Source organism: Scardinius erythrophthalmus (assembly GCF_964197995.2).
Source record: "Scardinius erythrophthalmus genome assembly, chromosome: 17".
NCBI lineage: Eukaryota > Metazoa > Chordata > Actinopteri > Cypriniformes > Leuciscidae > Scardinius > Scardinius erythrophthalmus.
This window is the reverse complement of record NC_138237.1, coordinates 35,726,656-35,744,187: the sequence shown is the minus strand read 5'-3', so window position 1 is coordinate 35,744,187 and position 17,532 is coordinate 35,726,656. Positions and strand designations below refer to the sequence as shown.

Below are 17,532 nucleotides of genomic sequence, written 5' to 3'. Positions count from 1 at the left end.
AGTCAAGTCAAGTCACCTTTATTTATATAGCGCTTTTTACAATACAGATTGTATCAAATCAGCTTCACAGTGATAACATGAAAATAATACAACAAAGTTTGTTTCTAGAAGAAAATTGCGTCATCGTCCACCATAAGTAAGGCAGATCAATAATATTGTTGAATATTAAATGTCCCCAATTAAGCAAGCCAAAAGCCATATGTGTCACGGGTTGGTTCAAGCAAAGAGGATGCAGGATCTAATCGCAGCAGTTTTTATTCACCAAACTTAAAAATCTCCAACAGGAACAAAGAAACATGGACAGAAGAAACCACCATAAACACAACAACGACCGACCAGGAACAGACTGAAACACAGGGCTTAAATACACATAACAGATCAGGGAAACGAGACACAGCTGGGACAAATTAACTCATAATGACTAATTAACAAGACAACACACCTGAAACGAGGAACCTAATTAATTAGTAACCAAGGAGACAAACATAACCCTGACAGTACTGCCCCTCCTGTTAGGTGCATCCTCGCAGCGTAGATGGTGCAACAGGGGAGGGGGGACAGGCGTCCTGGCAGGGTATGATGACTCTATGGCGATGCCGGCAGCTCGAGAGACCAGGGTTTTGGAAGCTGCTCTTGCCAGTATCAGAGCTTCAATAACCGAGAACAGGGCAGTCTCAGCTGAGTTTCTGCTTTTGAAACCAGACTGGTTGTTGTCCAGGAGGTTGTTCTGTGTGAGAAAGATAAATACTGGTGGAGCAGGCTGTGCAGGTGGCCAAGGCAGAGACGACCCTTCGGGCGGCCATGGCGAAGATGACATGGTGGAGATGACGCCCACCCCCCCAAAAAAAAATATTGGGTGGAGCTATGGGCTTAGGCTCAGGGACAGGCTCAGACTTGGCGTCGACCTTAGTGTTTGAGGGCTCAGGCAGGGTGGCGGCGACCATCTTTGGCGAGGGTTCCGGTGGTAAGGTGGCCATCTTGGTCGGAGACGAGGGCTCTGGCATGGCGGTGGCCATCTTGGGAGGGCTCGGGCGGTGAGGCGGCCATCTTGGCCGGAGGCGAGGGTTCAGGTGCAGCTGACCTGGCATGAACAGTCTCTGGCTCAGCAGGCATGACATGAACAGTCTCTGGCTCGGCAGGACTGACGTGAAGCTCAGGCTTGGCAGAACCGACTTGAAGCTCAGGCTCGGCAAGACTGACGTGAAGCTCAGGCTCGGCAGACATGACGTGAAGAAGCTCAGGCTCGGCAGACATGGCGTGAAGAAGCTCAGGCTCGGCAGACATGATGGGAAAAGACTCTGGAAGGGGGCTCTCGACAGGACGAGACTCTGGAAGGGGGCTCTCGACAGGACGAAACTCTGGAAGGGCGGCGGTCTCAACGGGACGAGACTCTGGAAGGGCGGCGGTCTCGAAGGGACAAGACTCTGGAAGGGCGGCCATCTTGGGACACTGTTCAGGGGCTGGAGCCATCACTGGGGTGATGGTGATGCGAAGACCTCTCTCGATCAGGATCCTGATGAGGTAGTCAATCAGGTCATGGCCAGCCAAGTCCATTGTTACTGCTGCTAGATCCAATGTATGGTCGGTCGTTCTGTCACAGGTTGGATCAAGCAAAAAGGATGCAGGATCTAATCGCAGCAGTTTTTATTCACCAAACTTAAAAATCTCCAACAGGAACACAGAAGCATGGACAGAAGAAACCACCATAAACACAACAACGACCGACCAAGAACAAACTGATAGGAAGGGTCTGATCCTTCTAATGTTGTATATGGCAAATCTGCAGGACTGGGCAGTTCTAGCAATGTGGTCTGAGAAGTTCAACTGATCATCAATCACAACTCCAAGGTTTCTGGCTGTCCTGGATTGAGTTGTGGTTGACGAACCTAGCTGAATGGAGAAGTTGTGATGGAATGTTGGGTTGGCCAGGGCCGCAGGGTTTAGTTGAAGGTTGTCTTTCATCTAGCAATAAATGTTTGTCAGGCAGGCTGAGGTGCAAGCAGCTACCGTCGGAACCTCTGGTTAGAATGAGAGGTAGAGCTGTGTGTCATCAGTATAGCAGTGATATGAAAAAACATGTTTCTAAATGACAGATTCTAGTGATGACATGTAGATGGAGAAGAGAAGTGTTCTAAGTCCTGAGCCCTGAGGCACCCACGAAACCCTGAAGGACTTACCGGAGAGGTAACACTTGAACTACTGTAGTGTGGTTCTTGAGATGCCCTTTGTCTTGAGGGTTGACAGGAGCTGGATCTGGTGGTTAACTGTGTCAAAAGCAGCAGACAGATCCAGCAAAATGAGTACTGGGGATTTGGAAGCTGCTCTTGTCAGTATCAGAGCTTCAATAACCGAGAACAGGGCAGTCTCAGTTGAGTGTCTGCTTTTGAAACCAGACTGGTTGTTGTCCAGGAGGTTGTTCTGTGCGAGAAAGATAAATACTTGGTTGAAGACGACTTGTCAAGTGTTTTAGCAATGAATGGAAGAAGGGATACCAGTCTGTAATTTTCTAGATGTGCTGGATTTAGAGTGGGATTAAGCAGTGGGGTTGCCCGAGCCTGCTTAAATGCTGTGGGAAAAGTACCTGTGTGAAGAGAGGTGTTGATGATATTAGTGAGTACGGGTACAACTGAAGAAGAAATGGCTTAAAGGAGATGAGTGGGGATAGGATCAGGTGGATAGGTAGTAGGGAGATTGAAAAGAATGAGTTTTGAGACTTCAGCCTCCGAGAGTGGAGAGAAGCCAGAATGAGCGTGTTAGCTGTTAAGATGCGAGTGTCAAAATGTGGTGTGGAAAATTGGTCGCTTATGGTGGTGGTTTTATTTATGAAGAATGTGGCAAAGTCGTCAGCTGTTAGGGTTTATCATGGAGGAGGAGGAGGAAAGTCTGATTTGTTTATAGCATTATTACAGAGACCAAAAGAAAAAGAAAGTAATGTACTAGAATCACAGGGAAAGTAGGTTGTTAGGATTGCGCTGCCTTCTACGTGAGACATGATTTATGAGTGTTGGTAATAGTAGGGATTTTGAAGCACATAGTGAAAACAGGTCAAAAGAACAAGCAGATGAGAACAAGCTGTATTAAAGGAAAGAAAAACAATACTCAAGTACCTTGTTTTTGCTTGGTGGAGTCACGCAGGTAGAGTCGCTGGTCTTTACACTCTTCAGTCCTCACACGAGGGCTGCCGCTGTATATACCAGGGTGGTGCCGAAGGATCAGCCTCCATGGCATTGACCCGTGAGCTAGGCTCAGCCACTATTGCCGCTTTTCCACTGCATGGAACGGTACGGCTCGGTTCAGTACGGCTCTGTTCAGTACGGCTCACTTATGGCGCATTTCCACTGCATGGTACGGTACGGTACAGCTCGCTTCGGCTTGCTTTAAATGGTACCACCTCTGTTGAGGTTCCAAGCGTACCGTACCGATACTAAAATGTGACGTGAAAACACTGCAGATCACTGATTGGTCAGAGAGAATCATCTCTACCAGCGTCATTGTATTTACAACACGAGACACTAAACCCGCTAGATTTAAACAGCCAGTAGGCAACAGCCAACCTGATTTAAAAGTATTTGCTTAAAAAAAAAAGAGTATAAACTTCAAAAAAAGAAATGGCTGAATCGTAGTCGGTGGACGAGGTGCAGACTTTCCTCTCGTCAGTTGCCGAGGAGTGGATGGGGAAACACGGAATGAAAAATTCGCATTTAATATGATGTCATGGTAGTAGAGACGGCAACTATATAACGATCAGTCCCACCCACTTTGAAGCAGTACTAACTGCAGTGGAAAAGCAAACGAGCTAAAGCGAGCCGAACCGTGCCGTAACGAGTCGAGTCGTACCACGCAGTGGAAAAGCGAAGCGAGCCGAACCGTTCCGCACCGAGTCGAACCGTACCGAGCCGAACCGAGCCGTACCATGCAGTGGAAAAGCGCCATATGGCTGGAGATATAGCCATCACTGGACTCTAGTCAGAGGCTGGAGCCATCACTGGACTCAGTACTGTGCTCAGGGGCTGAGGTTAGAGCCATAATAGACAGTGCAATGCTCTCTGAGTTAGGCACTAGAATTTCTCTTACTGGAATGGACTGGGGAATTTCACTCACTGGAGTGGACTGGGGAATTTCTCTCACTGGAGCGAACTGGGGAATATCCTTCACTGGAGCAGACTGGAGAATTTCTTACACTGGAGTAAATTCAGGAATTTCTCTTACTGGAGCAGACTGGGGAATTTCTCTTACAGGAGCAGAATCGGGTATTTCAATCTCGGGAGTGAATTTGGGGGTTTCACTCCCTGGAGCGGATACGCTACACATTATCTTGGTTTAGCTAGTTAGTTAAACGGTCAGAGTCATCTGTTTGACAGAAAAAATAATTGTATTAGCTGCATTCATGTTTTCTGCAGTGTTTTAGTGAAAATACCTACCAGTATTTTGCTGCTCACCATGTTTCTGCTACTGTTGTTAAAATAACCACACCATCTGCAGCTCTTAGTGTGGCACTTTACGTTTTTAGCGAGGGAGAGAGAGAGAAGCAACGTGCACAGAGCAGAAAGGGCTTGAATGAAGCACTTTTTTGCTCTAGATAAAAAATACTATAGATATAGCTCCGAAATATTATTACCATAAACAACCATGAGTGCTTGTGGTGTGTTCCCCTCCGTTTGTTTTGACGCACTGCTCACTTTAATCTGTAGAAATGGTCAAATGACTATACTTTAATAAAGTACATCTGCACTGTTAGCGATTAACATTGGGGTTGCCGTTGTTTTGACGCACAGCTCACTTTAATCTGTAGAAATGGTAAAATGACTATACTTTAATAAAGAACATCTGCACCGTTAGCGATTAACATTGGCATTATTACCTAGCACAGGAGGACTTACTAGTCAACAGCTTCAGGAGGCTTAGATAAGTTTTTGACCGAAACACAGCTGGTAAGTATGCAACAACAACTCCCAAAACTTACTGTAATAAATACTAAGTTACTTACCCAGCTGGCTCGTCGTTTTGAGGTCGGAGAGTCCCAGGATGTTTTCTTTTAAGGTGCTCATACATAGCAGTTGGTATGCCATTTCAGCTTTACAGAGTGAACAAAGCACCATTTTATTCAGCCTCAGTTTACAGCATACCCACACTATTGATGATCGTGGTCTGGATTGTGTGATAGATTCTCATTTTCACCATGCATCATTTCACCGTTGCAGCCCTACTTTAGAGTGCTCTAATGGAAGTTGCTGCAAATCTTATTTGCAGAATTCACATGGGCAAATATTTCAAAGGGAAAATAATGTAATTGTTCATTGATTTTGCTTTCAATGTATTTTTGTTCCACTTATCTTTGGTATTTTGTGTAGTTTTTCTTAAAGACCCTCTGTGGTGAAAATCAAGTTTTTAATGTTGTTTAAATGTCTATGTGGTGTTTTTAATATGTTTTAAGATGTGCAAATCCATAACTCAATACCATTGTTGAGTATTTTCTTTTTAAAACTGCAGTGAACCAAAGACAGTCTCAAAAACGTGTTTCTGGCGTCACACACTACCTTGTAACCAACAGTCAACGTGCCGGTGGTCTTTAACATATCTTTAACAGCGAACTAGTTGTGGAGTTGCAAAAGAGAAGCCAGGTCATCCCGGTATATTTTTCTGTTGATATAAAAAGTCGGATAGATTTAGCAATATAGCGGGTGTATTATGTATATAACGATTTTATGATGAACTATATGCCTTTCTCCACTGACATTGTGTTGTTCAAAGCATTTCTAATGATTTTTAGAAGGTTAATCATTTTAATCACCGTTATGTGTCTGACGTTGTAATCGTTGTAATTCAAGCTATTTTAAGTCATGCAGAACTTTTTTTCACAGGAAAAAAACCTTTAAATATGTCGTTTTGGTGATCAAAGATGAGTTCTAAAGGATAAAATGATTGACTACAGGGGGATTTTTAAAAGAAATTTGGATGAATACATCCACATCATGGTGTCTGAATTTATGGAGTATGTTTAAATGTTTGCTTGTATGTAGGTTTTTAGACCAACTCTAATTGTTTTGCAGATGGCTACCCCAAGGAGGAGATTGTATACAAGTGGAAGCGCAGCTCCGTGGAAGTTGGAGACATCCGCTCCTGGCGTCTTTACCAATTCTCCTTTGTTGGCCTGAGGAATACCACAGAGGTTGTCAGGACTGTGTCAGGTAAAGTTTAAGGTTTATTTTGCGTCTTTAATTCTTGTATGCGTTTTTGTCTTAAATGACTAAAATGTATGTTGCAAGTTGACAAGCCTCTATGGTGACTGGGAAGGGATCAGTTAACTTTGTTTTGTCGTGGCCAAGACATATTAACTCATGGAAATGTGATATACCGTGGCCACAAGATTATTTATGTTAAGTTCACAACATCTTTATGTCGTTGCCACTCAATGTGAAGTCTTGGCCTCGATCCAATGTTGAGGGAATTACATATTTTTCTATATGTACTTTGTGCATATACAAACCTTTTAACAGCAACAATATTCATCCGTAGCAAATGAAACGAGTGAGTGAGGGGAGACGGGTTTGTGTGTCAACTCGCTGTCAGAGAGATGAGAGAGAGAGAAAGAGCAGCTGGTATCGTGTATCTATTCTGTGGAAAATGAGTATTGGAAGCGTTTCAGATATTTCAGTATTGTTATGTATCCAAAAACCTATATTTTTGACAACACTACATTGCACTTAGTTTATTATTTCAGATGCCTTTTGATAAGACTACAACTGAAAAATGTATATATTATATAAAAAATTCAACCTTCAAAAGTGGCTAGTAGGAGGGGCTGCATTACACACCACTTCTGAAATACCCACGCAAATGGCAAGTTGGCGCGTGTTAATGTCAAGCCCTGGTGGTGTGTATGAGCACCACTAATTAAGCAGTTTCTCAAGAAAGGCACCAGAATTTGTGGGTCTCACAAGTGGCACCAAATTAATATTGTGAGTTTGGTCACACGTCACCTAAAGTGAGTATGAGAGTGTCAGATGACTCTGTTCTTCTTTAACTTTTGGACACCAGCAAGGAATTTCACTTTGACCGTAACAAACAATCAAAGACTGTTGAATAAATAATGTTTCCTCAACGCTGCATCAGTAGCTGATGCTATGGGAACTCTATACCACAGTGCCACATAAAATGTATTTATGGAAAAAAAATTGGCCTTGTTGCAGTCTAGAAATGCAATACAACTAAAGCCACAGGCCTGATCATGTTTTATTTCAAATCTGAAGATTACTCTAAAACTTCTAAAAGGTTTTATGAAATATTTTTTGAGATCATGTCATGGGATTTTATTTAGAGAAGACTCTAAAATGATAACTAATGTTTATTCACATCTTCTAAGCATCCATTCAGTCTACTGTCGCTATTGTTTTGTGCTGCAAACTGCCTCATTTAAACTGCACACAATCACGCCTCTCTAGTTGGGATATGGCTCTCATTGTTATTCTTTTTCTGTATTATATTTACTGATGACTTTCTATTCACACTTTTTAAATCCATCATTTCTTTGATCAAACTTCTTACTTCACCTTCTTTGGCTTTGTATTAAATGCCCTTCTTAAAAAATAAACATTCAAATGATCTTTATTTTTCAAAATTAGTCATAAAACAATCACTCCTTATAGCAGGTGCATATGTGACCAGTCACGGAAAGTAGGGACACAAGTCGGTTCTGGGGCATTTTGATTTATTCACAGATTCTGAAAGTGTAGTCTCCAAGCTTTCCAACGATGTGTAACACATGGAAATCTGATAATATTTGGAGAAGTTGTGGCCATTTGAAGGTAGGCACTTACAAAAGCTCAAAGGGGAGAAAACAGCCACTGAAGATTGTTCAGTTCTCACCTCTCTCTCCTGCTGGGAGTGACAATAGGGCTCATTTACATATCATTTAGATAAGCCATACCCCCTGTAAAGCTCCCCCATAAAGCTGTAAAGCACGAAAAAGCAGAAAGGTCAGGAAAATGTGCCATCAAAGAAAAAAAAAAAGTTTGCAAACAGGTAATATATAAATAAATGTCTCTTAGCATCTACCGATAAAACTGTATAGGCAACTCTAGTGTACACTGAATAAAAAATAAGATAAATTCTAGACAATGTTCAAATCAAAAACAGGATGTGCTATGTGAGAAATATATATATATATATATACATACACACACACTGTCACGGTCACGTTCTTCAGCCTTCATCTGTGTGTGCACTTCATTCCCCAGAATCCTCCATGGCGCACACCTGCACTCACTCACCCAATCACCAATCATCATCACCTGCACTCCCTCATTAACCACCCTTTATATTCAGCACTCTCCCTTCACTCCTTGTCTGGTCTCGTCGATGTTCACCTTAACATGACCCACAGACTTCCGAACACTTACCTGGATTCCTACCTGTCATTTCATCCTCTCCAATCCGTCCTGCCTGCCATCCTGTTCTGCCTTCAGCCCGACATCATCTGCAAAGAGAAAGAAAGACAAGGACATTACCAACCAGCTAAGCATCCACTGTTATTCTGTGTTTCTGTTACTCACCATCTGTCTGCATCTCCACACTCCCTGAAAATAAACTATTAACCTTACCATCTTGTCTGCATCCTCTGTAAAACCCTGACAGAAGACCAGACCACACGAAGCATGGAAGTTGCTCACTTCACCCTAACCCCAGCTGATCGTCTGATTCATTGTTTTCAAGATGGCTGCTCAATCGAGGAATATGTCGCCGGCTTTCTGGAGCTTTCTGTTGGGGTAAGCTGGACAGATGATGTCCTAAAAACAGTATTTTGGGGCGGACTGGATAACCATCTGTACCAGCAAGCTCCAGCGGAGGCAATCCCAGGCTCATTTGCCCAGTATCTAGATCATGTGTTGAGGTTGAGTGGCTCAAGGTTCACCGTAGGTGATGTTGAGGACATCGCCACTCAACCACCATCTCCAGCCATCTTCACCACGCCACCCATCATCATCCGGAATTCAGTCACCAGCACTAGCGAGCCTGCATTTGACGCCAGTCCAGCCGAGCCTGCACTTCACGCCAGTCCAGCCGAGCCCGCACTTCACGCCAGAGCTGCCGAGACCAAGGCAGTAGGCGTCGTGCCCGCCGCCCCTGAGTCTATGAGCGTCATGCCCGCCGCGCCTGTGACTGACAGCGTCGCCTGCCCGCCAGAGCCAGAGCCCGAGCCGGTCACCTGCCCGCCAGAGCCCGAGCCGGTCGCCTGCCCGCCAGAGCCCGAGCCGGTCGCCTGCCCGCCAGAGCCCGAGCCGGTCGCCTGCCCGCCAGAGCCCGAGCCGGTCGCCTGCCCGCCAGAGCCCGAGCCGGTCGCCTGCCCGCCAGAGCCCGAGCCGGTCGCCTGCCCGCCAGAGCCCGAGCCGGTCGCCTGCCCGCCAGAGCCCGAGCCGGTCGCCTGCCCGCTAGAGCCCGAGCCGGTCGCCAGCCCGCCAGAGCCAGAGCCGGTCGCCTGCCCGCCAGAGCCAGAGCCGGTCGCCTGCCCGCCAGGGCCAGTCGCCTGCCCGCCAGAGCCTGTGAGCGTCGTTCTCCCCGAGCCAGAGCCAGAGTTTTCAAAGCCCTCATCGCTGGTCCCGTCCAGCTCAAAGCCCTCATCGCTGGTCCCGTCCAGCACAAAGCCCTCATCGCTGGTCCTGTCCAGCACAAAGCCCTCATCGCTGGTCCTGTCCAGCACAAAGCCCTCATCGCTGGTCCTGTCCAGCACAAAGCCCTCATCGCTGGTCCTGTCCAGCACAAAGCCCTCATCGCTGGTTCCGTCCAGCTCAAATCCCTCTTCATCGCTGGTCCCTTCCAGCACAAAGCCCTCATCGCTGGTTCCGTCCAGCTCAAATCCCTCTTCATCGCTGGTCCCGTCCAGCTCAAAGCCCTCATCGCTGGTCCCGTCCAGCACAAAGCCCTCATCGCTGGTCCCGTCCAGCTCAAATCCCTCTTCATCGCTGGTCCCGTCCAGCTCAAAGCCCTCATCGCTGGTCCCGTCCAGCTCAAAGCCCTCATCGCTGGTCCCGTCCAGCTCAAAGCCCTCATCGCTGGTCCCGTCCAGCTCAAAGCCCTCATCGCTGGTCCCGTCCAGCTCAAAGCCCTCATCGCTGGTCCCATCCGGCACAGAGCCTTCACCGCTGGTCCCGTCCGGCACAGAGCCCTCTTCACCGCTGGTCCCGTCCAGCACAGAGCCCTCTTCACCGCTGGTCCCGTCCAGCACAGAGCCTAGCACAGAGCCTTCACCGCTGGTTCCGTCCGGCACAGAGCCCTCTTCACCGCTGGTCCCGTCCAGCACAGAGCCCTCTTCACCGCTGGTCCCGTCCAGCACAGAGCCCTCTTCACCGCTGGTCCCGTCCAGCACAGAGTCTTCACCGCTGGTCCAGTCCAGCACTGAGCCCCCTTCACCGCTGGTTCCGTCCAGTACAGAGCCCTCTTCACCGCTGGTCCCAACCAGCACTGAGCCCTCTTCACCGCTGGTCCTGCCCAGCCCAAAGTCTACACCGCTGGTCCTGCCCAGCACCAAGCCTTCACTGCTGGTCCTGCCCTGTACAGAGCCTTCACTGTTGGTCCCATCCAGCTCAACGCCCTCCTCACAGCTGGTCCAGTCCAGCTCAACGCCCTCCTCACAGCTGGTCCTGTCCAGCTCAACGCCCTCCTCACAGCTGGTCCTGTCCAGCTCAACGCCCTCCTCACAGCTGGTCCAGTCCAGCTCAACGCCCTCCTCACAGCTGGTCCTGCCCAGCACAGAGCCCTCATCGCTGCCCAGCACAGAGCCCTCATCGCTGCCCATGCACAGAGCCCTCATCGCTGCCCAGCACAGAGCCCTCATCGCTGCCCAGCACAGAGCCCTCATCGCTGCCCAGCACAGAGCCCTCATCGCTGCCCAGCACAGAGCCCTCATCGCTGCCCAGCACAGAGCCCTCATCGCTGCCCAGCACAGAGCCCTCATCGCTGCCCAGCACAGAGCCCTCATCGCTGCCCAGCACAGAGCCCTCATCGCTGCCCAGCACAGAGCCCTCATCGCTGCCCAGCACAGAGCCCTCATCGCTGCCCAGCACAGAGCCCTCATCGCTGCCCAGCACAGAGCCCTCATCGCTGCCCAGCACAGAGCCCTCATCGCTGCCCAGCACAGAGCCCTCATCGCTGCCCAGCACAGAGCCCTCATCGCTGCCCAGCACAGAGCCCTCATCGCTGCCCAGCACAGAGCCCTCATCGCTGCCCAGCACAGAGCCCTCATCGCTGCCCAGCACAGAGCCCTCATCGCTGCCCAGCACAGAGCCCTCATCGCTGCCCAGCACAGAGCCCTCATCGCTGCCCAGCACAGAGCCCTCATCGCTGCCCAGCACAGAGCCCTCATCGCTGCCCAGCACAGAGCCCTCATCGCTGCCCAGCACAGAGCCCTCATCGCTGCCCAGCACAGAGCCCTCATCGCTGCCCAGCACAGAGCCCTCATCGCTGCCCAGCACAGAGCCCTCATCGCTGCCCAGCACAGAGCCCTCATCGCTGCCCAGCACAGAGCCCTCATCGCTGCCCAGCTCAGAGCCCTCTTCGCCGCCGGTTCCGCCCAGCTCAGAGCCCTCTTCGCCGCCGGTTCCGCCCAGCTCAGAGCCCTCTTCGCCGCCGGTTCCGCCCAGCTCACAGCCCTCTTCGCCGCCGGTTCCGCCCAGCTCAGAGCCCTCTTCGCCGCCGGTCCCGTCCAGCTCAGAGCCCTCTTCGCCGATGGTCCCGTACAGCTCCGAGCCCTCCTCGCCGCTGGTCCAGTCCAGCTCCGAGCCCTCCTCGCCGCTGGTCCCGCACAGCTCAGAGCCCTCTTCGCCGCTGGTCCCGTCCAGCTCAGAGCCCTCTTCGCCGCTGGTCCCGTCCAGTCCAGAGCCGCCTTCGTCACTGGTCCTGTCCAGCCCAGAGCCGCTTTCGCCCCCTGCCTCTTCCAGTCCAGTGTTAAAGCCTGATATTTCCCCAAAGGAATTTTGGGGGGGGGGCTATCAGTCTTCTCCGCCATGGCCACCCGAAGGGTCTTCTCCGCTATGGCCACCTGAAGGGTCCTCACCACCGTGGCCACCCGAAGGGTCTTCTCCGCCATGGCCACCCGAAGGGTCCTCACCGCCGTGGCCACCCGAAGGGTCCTCTCCGCCATGGCCACCCGAAGGGTCCTCTCCGCCATGGCCACCCGAAGGGTCCTCTCCGCCATGGCCACCCGAAGGGTCCTCTCCGCCATGGCCACCCGAAGGGTCCTCTCCGCCATGGCCACCCGAAGGGTCCTCTCCGCCATGGCCACCCGAAGGGTCCGCACCGCCATGGCCACCCGAAAGGTCCTTACCGCCATGGTCCCCTGCTCAGCCTGTATCACCATGGTCCCCTGATCAGTCTGCTTCACCTTGGTTCCCTGCTCAGCCTGCACCGTCCTGATCACCTCCTCTGTCTGTCCTGCCACCATCCTGGAGTTCGTACTCCTGAACCTGCTCCACCTTCCCGTCACGGACTCCAGGATGCCCACCCCCCCCTCCCGTATGCTGCCTTCTTCGGCGCGGGACGCGCCTTATGGGAGGGGGGAGTAATGTCACGGTCACGTTCTTCAGCCTTCATCTGTGTGTGCACTTCATTCCCCAGAATCCTCCATGGCGCACACCTGCACTCACTCACCCAATCACCAATCATCATCACCTGCACTCCCTCATTAACCACCCTTTATATTCAGCACTCTCCCTTCACTCCTTGTCTGGTCTCGTCGATGTTCACCTTAACATGACCCACAGACTTCCGAACACTTACCTGGATTCCTACCTGTCATTTCATCCTCTCCAATCCGTCCTGCCTGCCATCCTGTTCTGCCTTCAGCCCGACATCATCTGCAAAGAGAAAGAAAGACAAGGACATTACCAACCAGCTAAGCATCCACTGTTATTCTGTGTTTCTGTTACTCACCATCTGTCTGCATCTCCACACTCCCTGAAAATAAACTATTAACCTTACCATCTTGTCTGCATCCTCTGTAAAACCCTGACACACACAGTATGAGTAGGCTATGAATCAGAATCAGAATAGATTGTATTGCCATTGTCAATGAAAGGTTTCACAGACTAATTATAAATAATAAGCAATAAACTATGGAAATAGGCATAGGCATAATTTGCGGATGGGACGGATGGGACATGTTCCCACCACTTTTTAAAACATCTCGCGACACGAATGTACCAATTCTATAAATAAATAAAACATCTCCAGTTAACTGGCAGAGCATTCATTTCATTCGTTTTTTTTTAAATAAGATACTAGCGCTGAAATGTGTTTTTTTTTTTTTTTTATCAAGTGATCAAAGTGCTCGTTGCCGCTGCGATCAGTGGCGCAGATACAGTGTTTTCTCTGTCTTCACTCGACGCGCGCTTCAATCCGTTGCGTTGCGGATACTCTCTATTCATTCTGTTGAAATCACAAAATAATTCATTCGTTTGCGTGTCCCTGCTTGATATACAACCCCTGATGAACATAATCGTTTTGATGAGAGAAAAAAAAACTATACGAGAAAAAAAAACCTGCTCAAGGGCGGATTCGAACTCATAACCTCTGATACAGCTGGCGAAAGCTCTACCACTGTACCATTCATATGTACGTTTAATACATAGGCGGATCGATGTATTGGCACTGACAACATGTATTAGGCTACATCTCATTAAACGACAAATTAAACCCCATGTAACCTACTATTTAAATCGATTGCTGGACATCGTAATGTTATTGGCGTCCATCTTCATTGAATTTTGAAATCAGATAGAGCCGGCCAGAGCGCTGCATAATAAGTAGCCACGCCGGCTTATTCAGTATGGAAATACGCACCGGCAATGACACGCCCCTACTGCGTGCTAGAATCTCTGAAAAACAAGCCGATTTCAACATCAAAATGTACGCTTTTAAATATACCAATACTGCTATCTCAAACATGGAGAGGCTTCTTCGTGATCTCAACTAACAGATTCTGCAAAAAAACGAAAATCACCAATTTTGAAAAAAAAACGCTTCTTTCTCATTTTGCTCGAAAGTTGTGCTGCCGACTTGTGTCCCTGGTTTCCGTGACGGGTCACATATGGGTTAGCTAGCGTGTTAGCTTAGCACAGCATCAAAACATGAAAATTTATGAGATTCAAATAATAGTTTTGCCCCAAACTCACTTTATAACGTCAGTCGAGAGTTTGAGATAACCTTTTATGATCCCATATGGATCTATCACAGAAATTATAGTATTTTATGGTATTCTGTACTGTGATAAATGTCGATTAGCATTGCTTTATAAATCTGTTTTAGAAATAATGATGGTCCTCAGATCCGTCTTACCCTTTGAAGGCTGCGGTTGAGAGCTATTTCCATGTCCGCAGTCTTTTTGTGGGGGAGCACGGGAAGCAACACTCTGCTTTTGTGTGGCATTGTGTGAGGAGCTGGCTTTTGATGTTTGGGGCTGCTCCCGCTCAGCAGCCCCTGAGACATGTGTGCGGTGGAGATGGAGTTTCTGGAATGCAGCACCATGTTTAGCTGACTCCTGAAACCTCTCGACAACCGAATTCACTGCGCTGCCAAAGAGGCCAGACGGTGGCAGAGATGCATCCATTAAAACGTTTTTGTCTTTTTCCTTTATATTACTCAAGTTGAGCCAGAGATGTCTCTCAGTGGCCACCAGGGAACGGACGAAAGTTTTAACCGTCTCCTTGGCGGCCCTGAGAGACAAATCTGTGGCCCGACGCAGTTCTCAAACAGCATTCGGGCCAATACCCCCGCCCTCATCAAGGTCTCCTAACAATTCAGCCTGGTAAGCCTGCAGCAGTGACATTGTATGGAGGGATGCTGCAGCCTGACCAGCAGCTGAATAAGCCTTACCCACCAAAGCTGAGGCTGGTGGGTAATTCCCTTAAGGAAGGATGCTGATTCAGGGAAGAGATAGCTTGTGAGGTCTTCCACCTTTGGCATCTCCCATTATCCGTGATCTTTCTAGTCAGAGATAGAGGAATAGTGTGATGTTTGTGGACTATAAACTATCCTGAAACTGGTTTATCGGTTTAAAAACGGAAGGCCTCGGCGTTGAGATTGTGAACGAGAGGTCAGGAAGCGTTCATCTAGGTTGCTTTTTGAACGAACGTCCTGCTTATCAGCCAGACAATCAATGCTTAATCTTTCAACCGCTCTCGTTACAACCTCAACAAGCTCCTCAAAAGCATGAGACTGAGGTGGCAAGTCCTCATCTCCTGCTTCGACACTAACAACATCCAGTTCCTCGGAACTGGATAGCTGCAGTGTCGGTCCTTCAATCAGGGCAGAAGTAACCGTAGAGCGTGCTTCCGAACCCTGAGAGAAGGCACTGGATCTGTCGGGTGAAGGCAGAGATAAGACTGGGCCCATCTCTAACCTGCTGAACTGCTGCTGCTTACTCGCCATAATTTACTATATATAGTGACAGCTATACAACAGCAAATAGACAAGAGACAGTTTTACACAGAGCACTTGTGAAGACATAGAAGCTAGCGCTGCTTTGTTTGGGCAGGCTTTATAGTTTCCTGGTTCATGATTTCACCCGCCTCTGACGTTCCGCCACACCATTGGACTGATTTTACATGTGCTTCAAGACATCAGCACGCAAAGCGTTCCCTTAGCGTCAATCGACGCAGCGCGAGTTCCCTTGAAAGGGAACGCGACATACAAAACTAAAGGGGAGAATGGATAATTTTGCTCAAATCAAACAAGGCTGTGTTTAAAGGGTTAGTTCACGCAAAAATGCAAAATTATGTCATTAATGACTCACCCTCATGTCGTTCCAAGCCCGTAAGACCTGCGTTCATCTTCGGAACACAGTTTAAGATATTTTATAAAGTGACGAGAATACTTTTTGTGCGCAAAAAGTAAACAAAAATAACGACTTTATTCCACTATTCATTTCCTTCTCTCTAGGCCTCGAGTGAGTTCACGCAGTGTTTTTGCGTAGCGCGTCTGTGTTGTACGTCACACGCATCACACATGACCAGCGTCGGCCAATAGTGAGCCTATATGTGACGTACAACATAGACGCGCTGCGCAAAAACACTACGTGAAATAGCTCGAGGCCCAGAGAGAAGGAAATGAATAGTGGAATAAAGTCGTTATTTTTGTTTACCTTTTGCGCACAGAAAGTATTCTCGTCGCTTTATAAACTTAAGATTGAGCCACTGATGTCACATGGACTACTTTGATGATGTCTGTACTGCCTTTCTGGACATGGACAGTATGCCGTCCATTGACTTTCAATGGAGGAACAGAAAGTTCTCTGACTAAAATCGAAAATATCTTAAAATGTGTTCCGAAGATGAACGGAGGTCTTTACGGGCTTGGAACGACATGAGGGTGAGTCATTAATGACATAATTTTCATTTTTGGGTGAACTAACCCTTTAAGTCCAATTTTTATGCCCTTCCCTTAATAACTTCCCTCCATCTCGCTCACTCGGATGTACATCATTGCTTAAGTTGCATAAGTGCCCACTACTGGTGGAAACCTTGAAATGCATTTAAATGGAACACCGTAAGCTCTTGATCACCATGGAATCCGTTATGGGGCTGATTTATTATATATAGTTTATTTTTCCTTATAAATTTGTTTTTATAACCATTCTATAGGCCTGTATGTATGCTTGGGCTGTTAAAACATTATTTTTTTTTATGTATATATTTATATAAAATATTAAAATACAAAAACAAAAATAATAATACAATAGCTATAACTGTGTAAAAAACAGTCAGCTTGTCAGGGAAATAAAAATGGGATCCAGTAGTGAATGTAATCAATAGAGTTTATTAAAAAAATCTAATAAACATAGTAGAGAGATGGTCAGATATTGCAGAATAGCAGGTAACAGATGACCGCTTTGGCAGCGAGGATCAGACTACAGCGGGCTGGTGGCGCAGACTGCCGACCGGTATATCCAGAGAGAATTCAAGAATGATAACAGCAGGTAATCCAGCATGAACAAGAGGGCAAAACAAACTGGAACAGGAACTAGACACTGGGCGGCAAAGAAAATGGCAGGCATGAACCAACAACGATCTGACAAAGAATGACTGCAAAAACAAGGGTAGATATAGGGAGAAAGAATATGAGTGCCAGGTGTGGTTGACCTGATTAACTCATCAGCGCAATGAGTTGCCTAGCAACGCAGACAGCCAATCAGGTCACAGACAGAAACACAAAACAAGCAAGGATGAACACACAGACCCATGAACCTTGACATCAGGTAGCTACAACTATTATGCGGTTAAATGTCAAAATAACTCCAATATAATACACTAAAGTTGTGTGGGGTGGGTGTAAATTAAACGTGATCTGCTGTGATGTCACAATCATGTTGCATTGAGGTCTATTGATCTGCATGAAGAGTATTTATTGAGTTGACTGTCCAGATAAACTTCCCTAGTCCACTTGACGAAGATGAACACTCTTCAAAATGATGGTGGAGATGCCCCCGGGGGGGAAGGGTTCAATAGTGTATGCCTAAAAGTGGACTAAACACAGCCCAGATCC

At 47.9% G+C, this 17,532-nt stretch overlaps 1 protein-coding gene across 3 annotated transcripts in view; it reads left to right on the top strand.

The window, feature by feature from the left end:
* The window catches only part of gabrg2 (gamma-aminobutyric acid type A receptor subunit gamma2), a gene marked incomplete at its 3' end in the record, with an annotated part of 120,874 nt that overhangs the window by 69,648 nt on the left and 33,694 nt on the right, over positions 1 to 17,532 (top strand). For all 3 annotated transcript variants that reach the window (XM_081390222.1, XM_081390224.1, XM_081390223.1), the window contains exon 6: positions 6,051 to 6,188. In XM_081390222.1, coding sequence (XP_081246348.1) covers positions 6,051 to 6,188 — 138 coding nt within the window. The remainder of the gene's footprint in view (positions 1 to 6,050; positions 6,189 to 17,532) is intronic.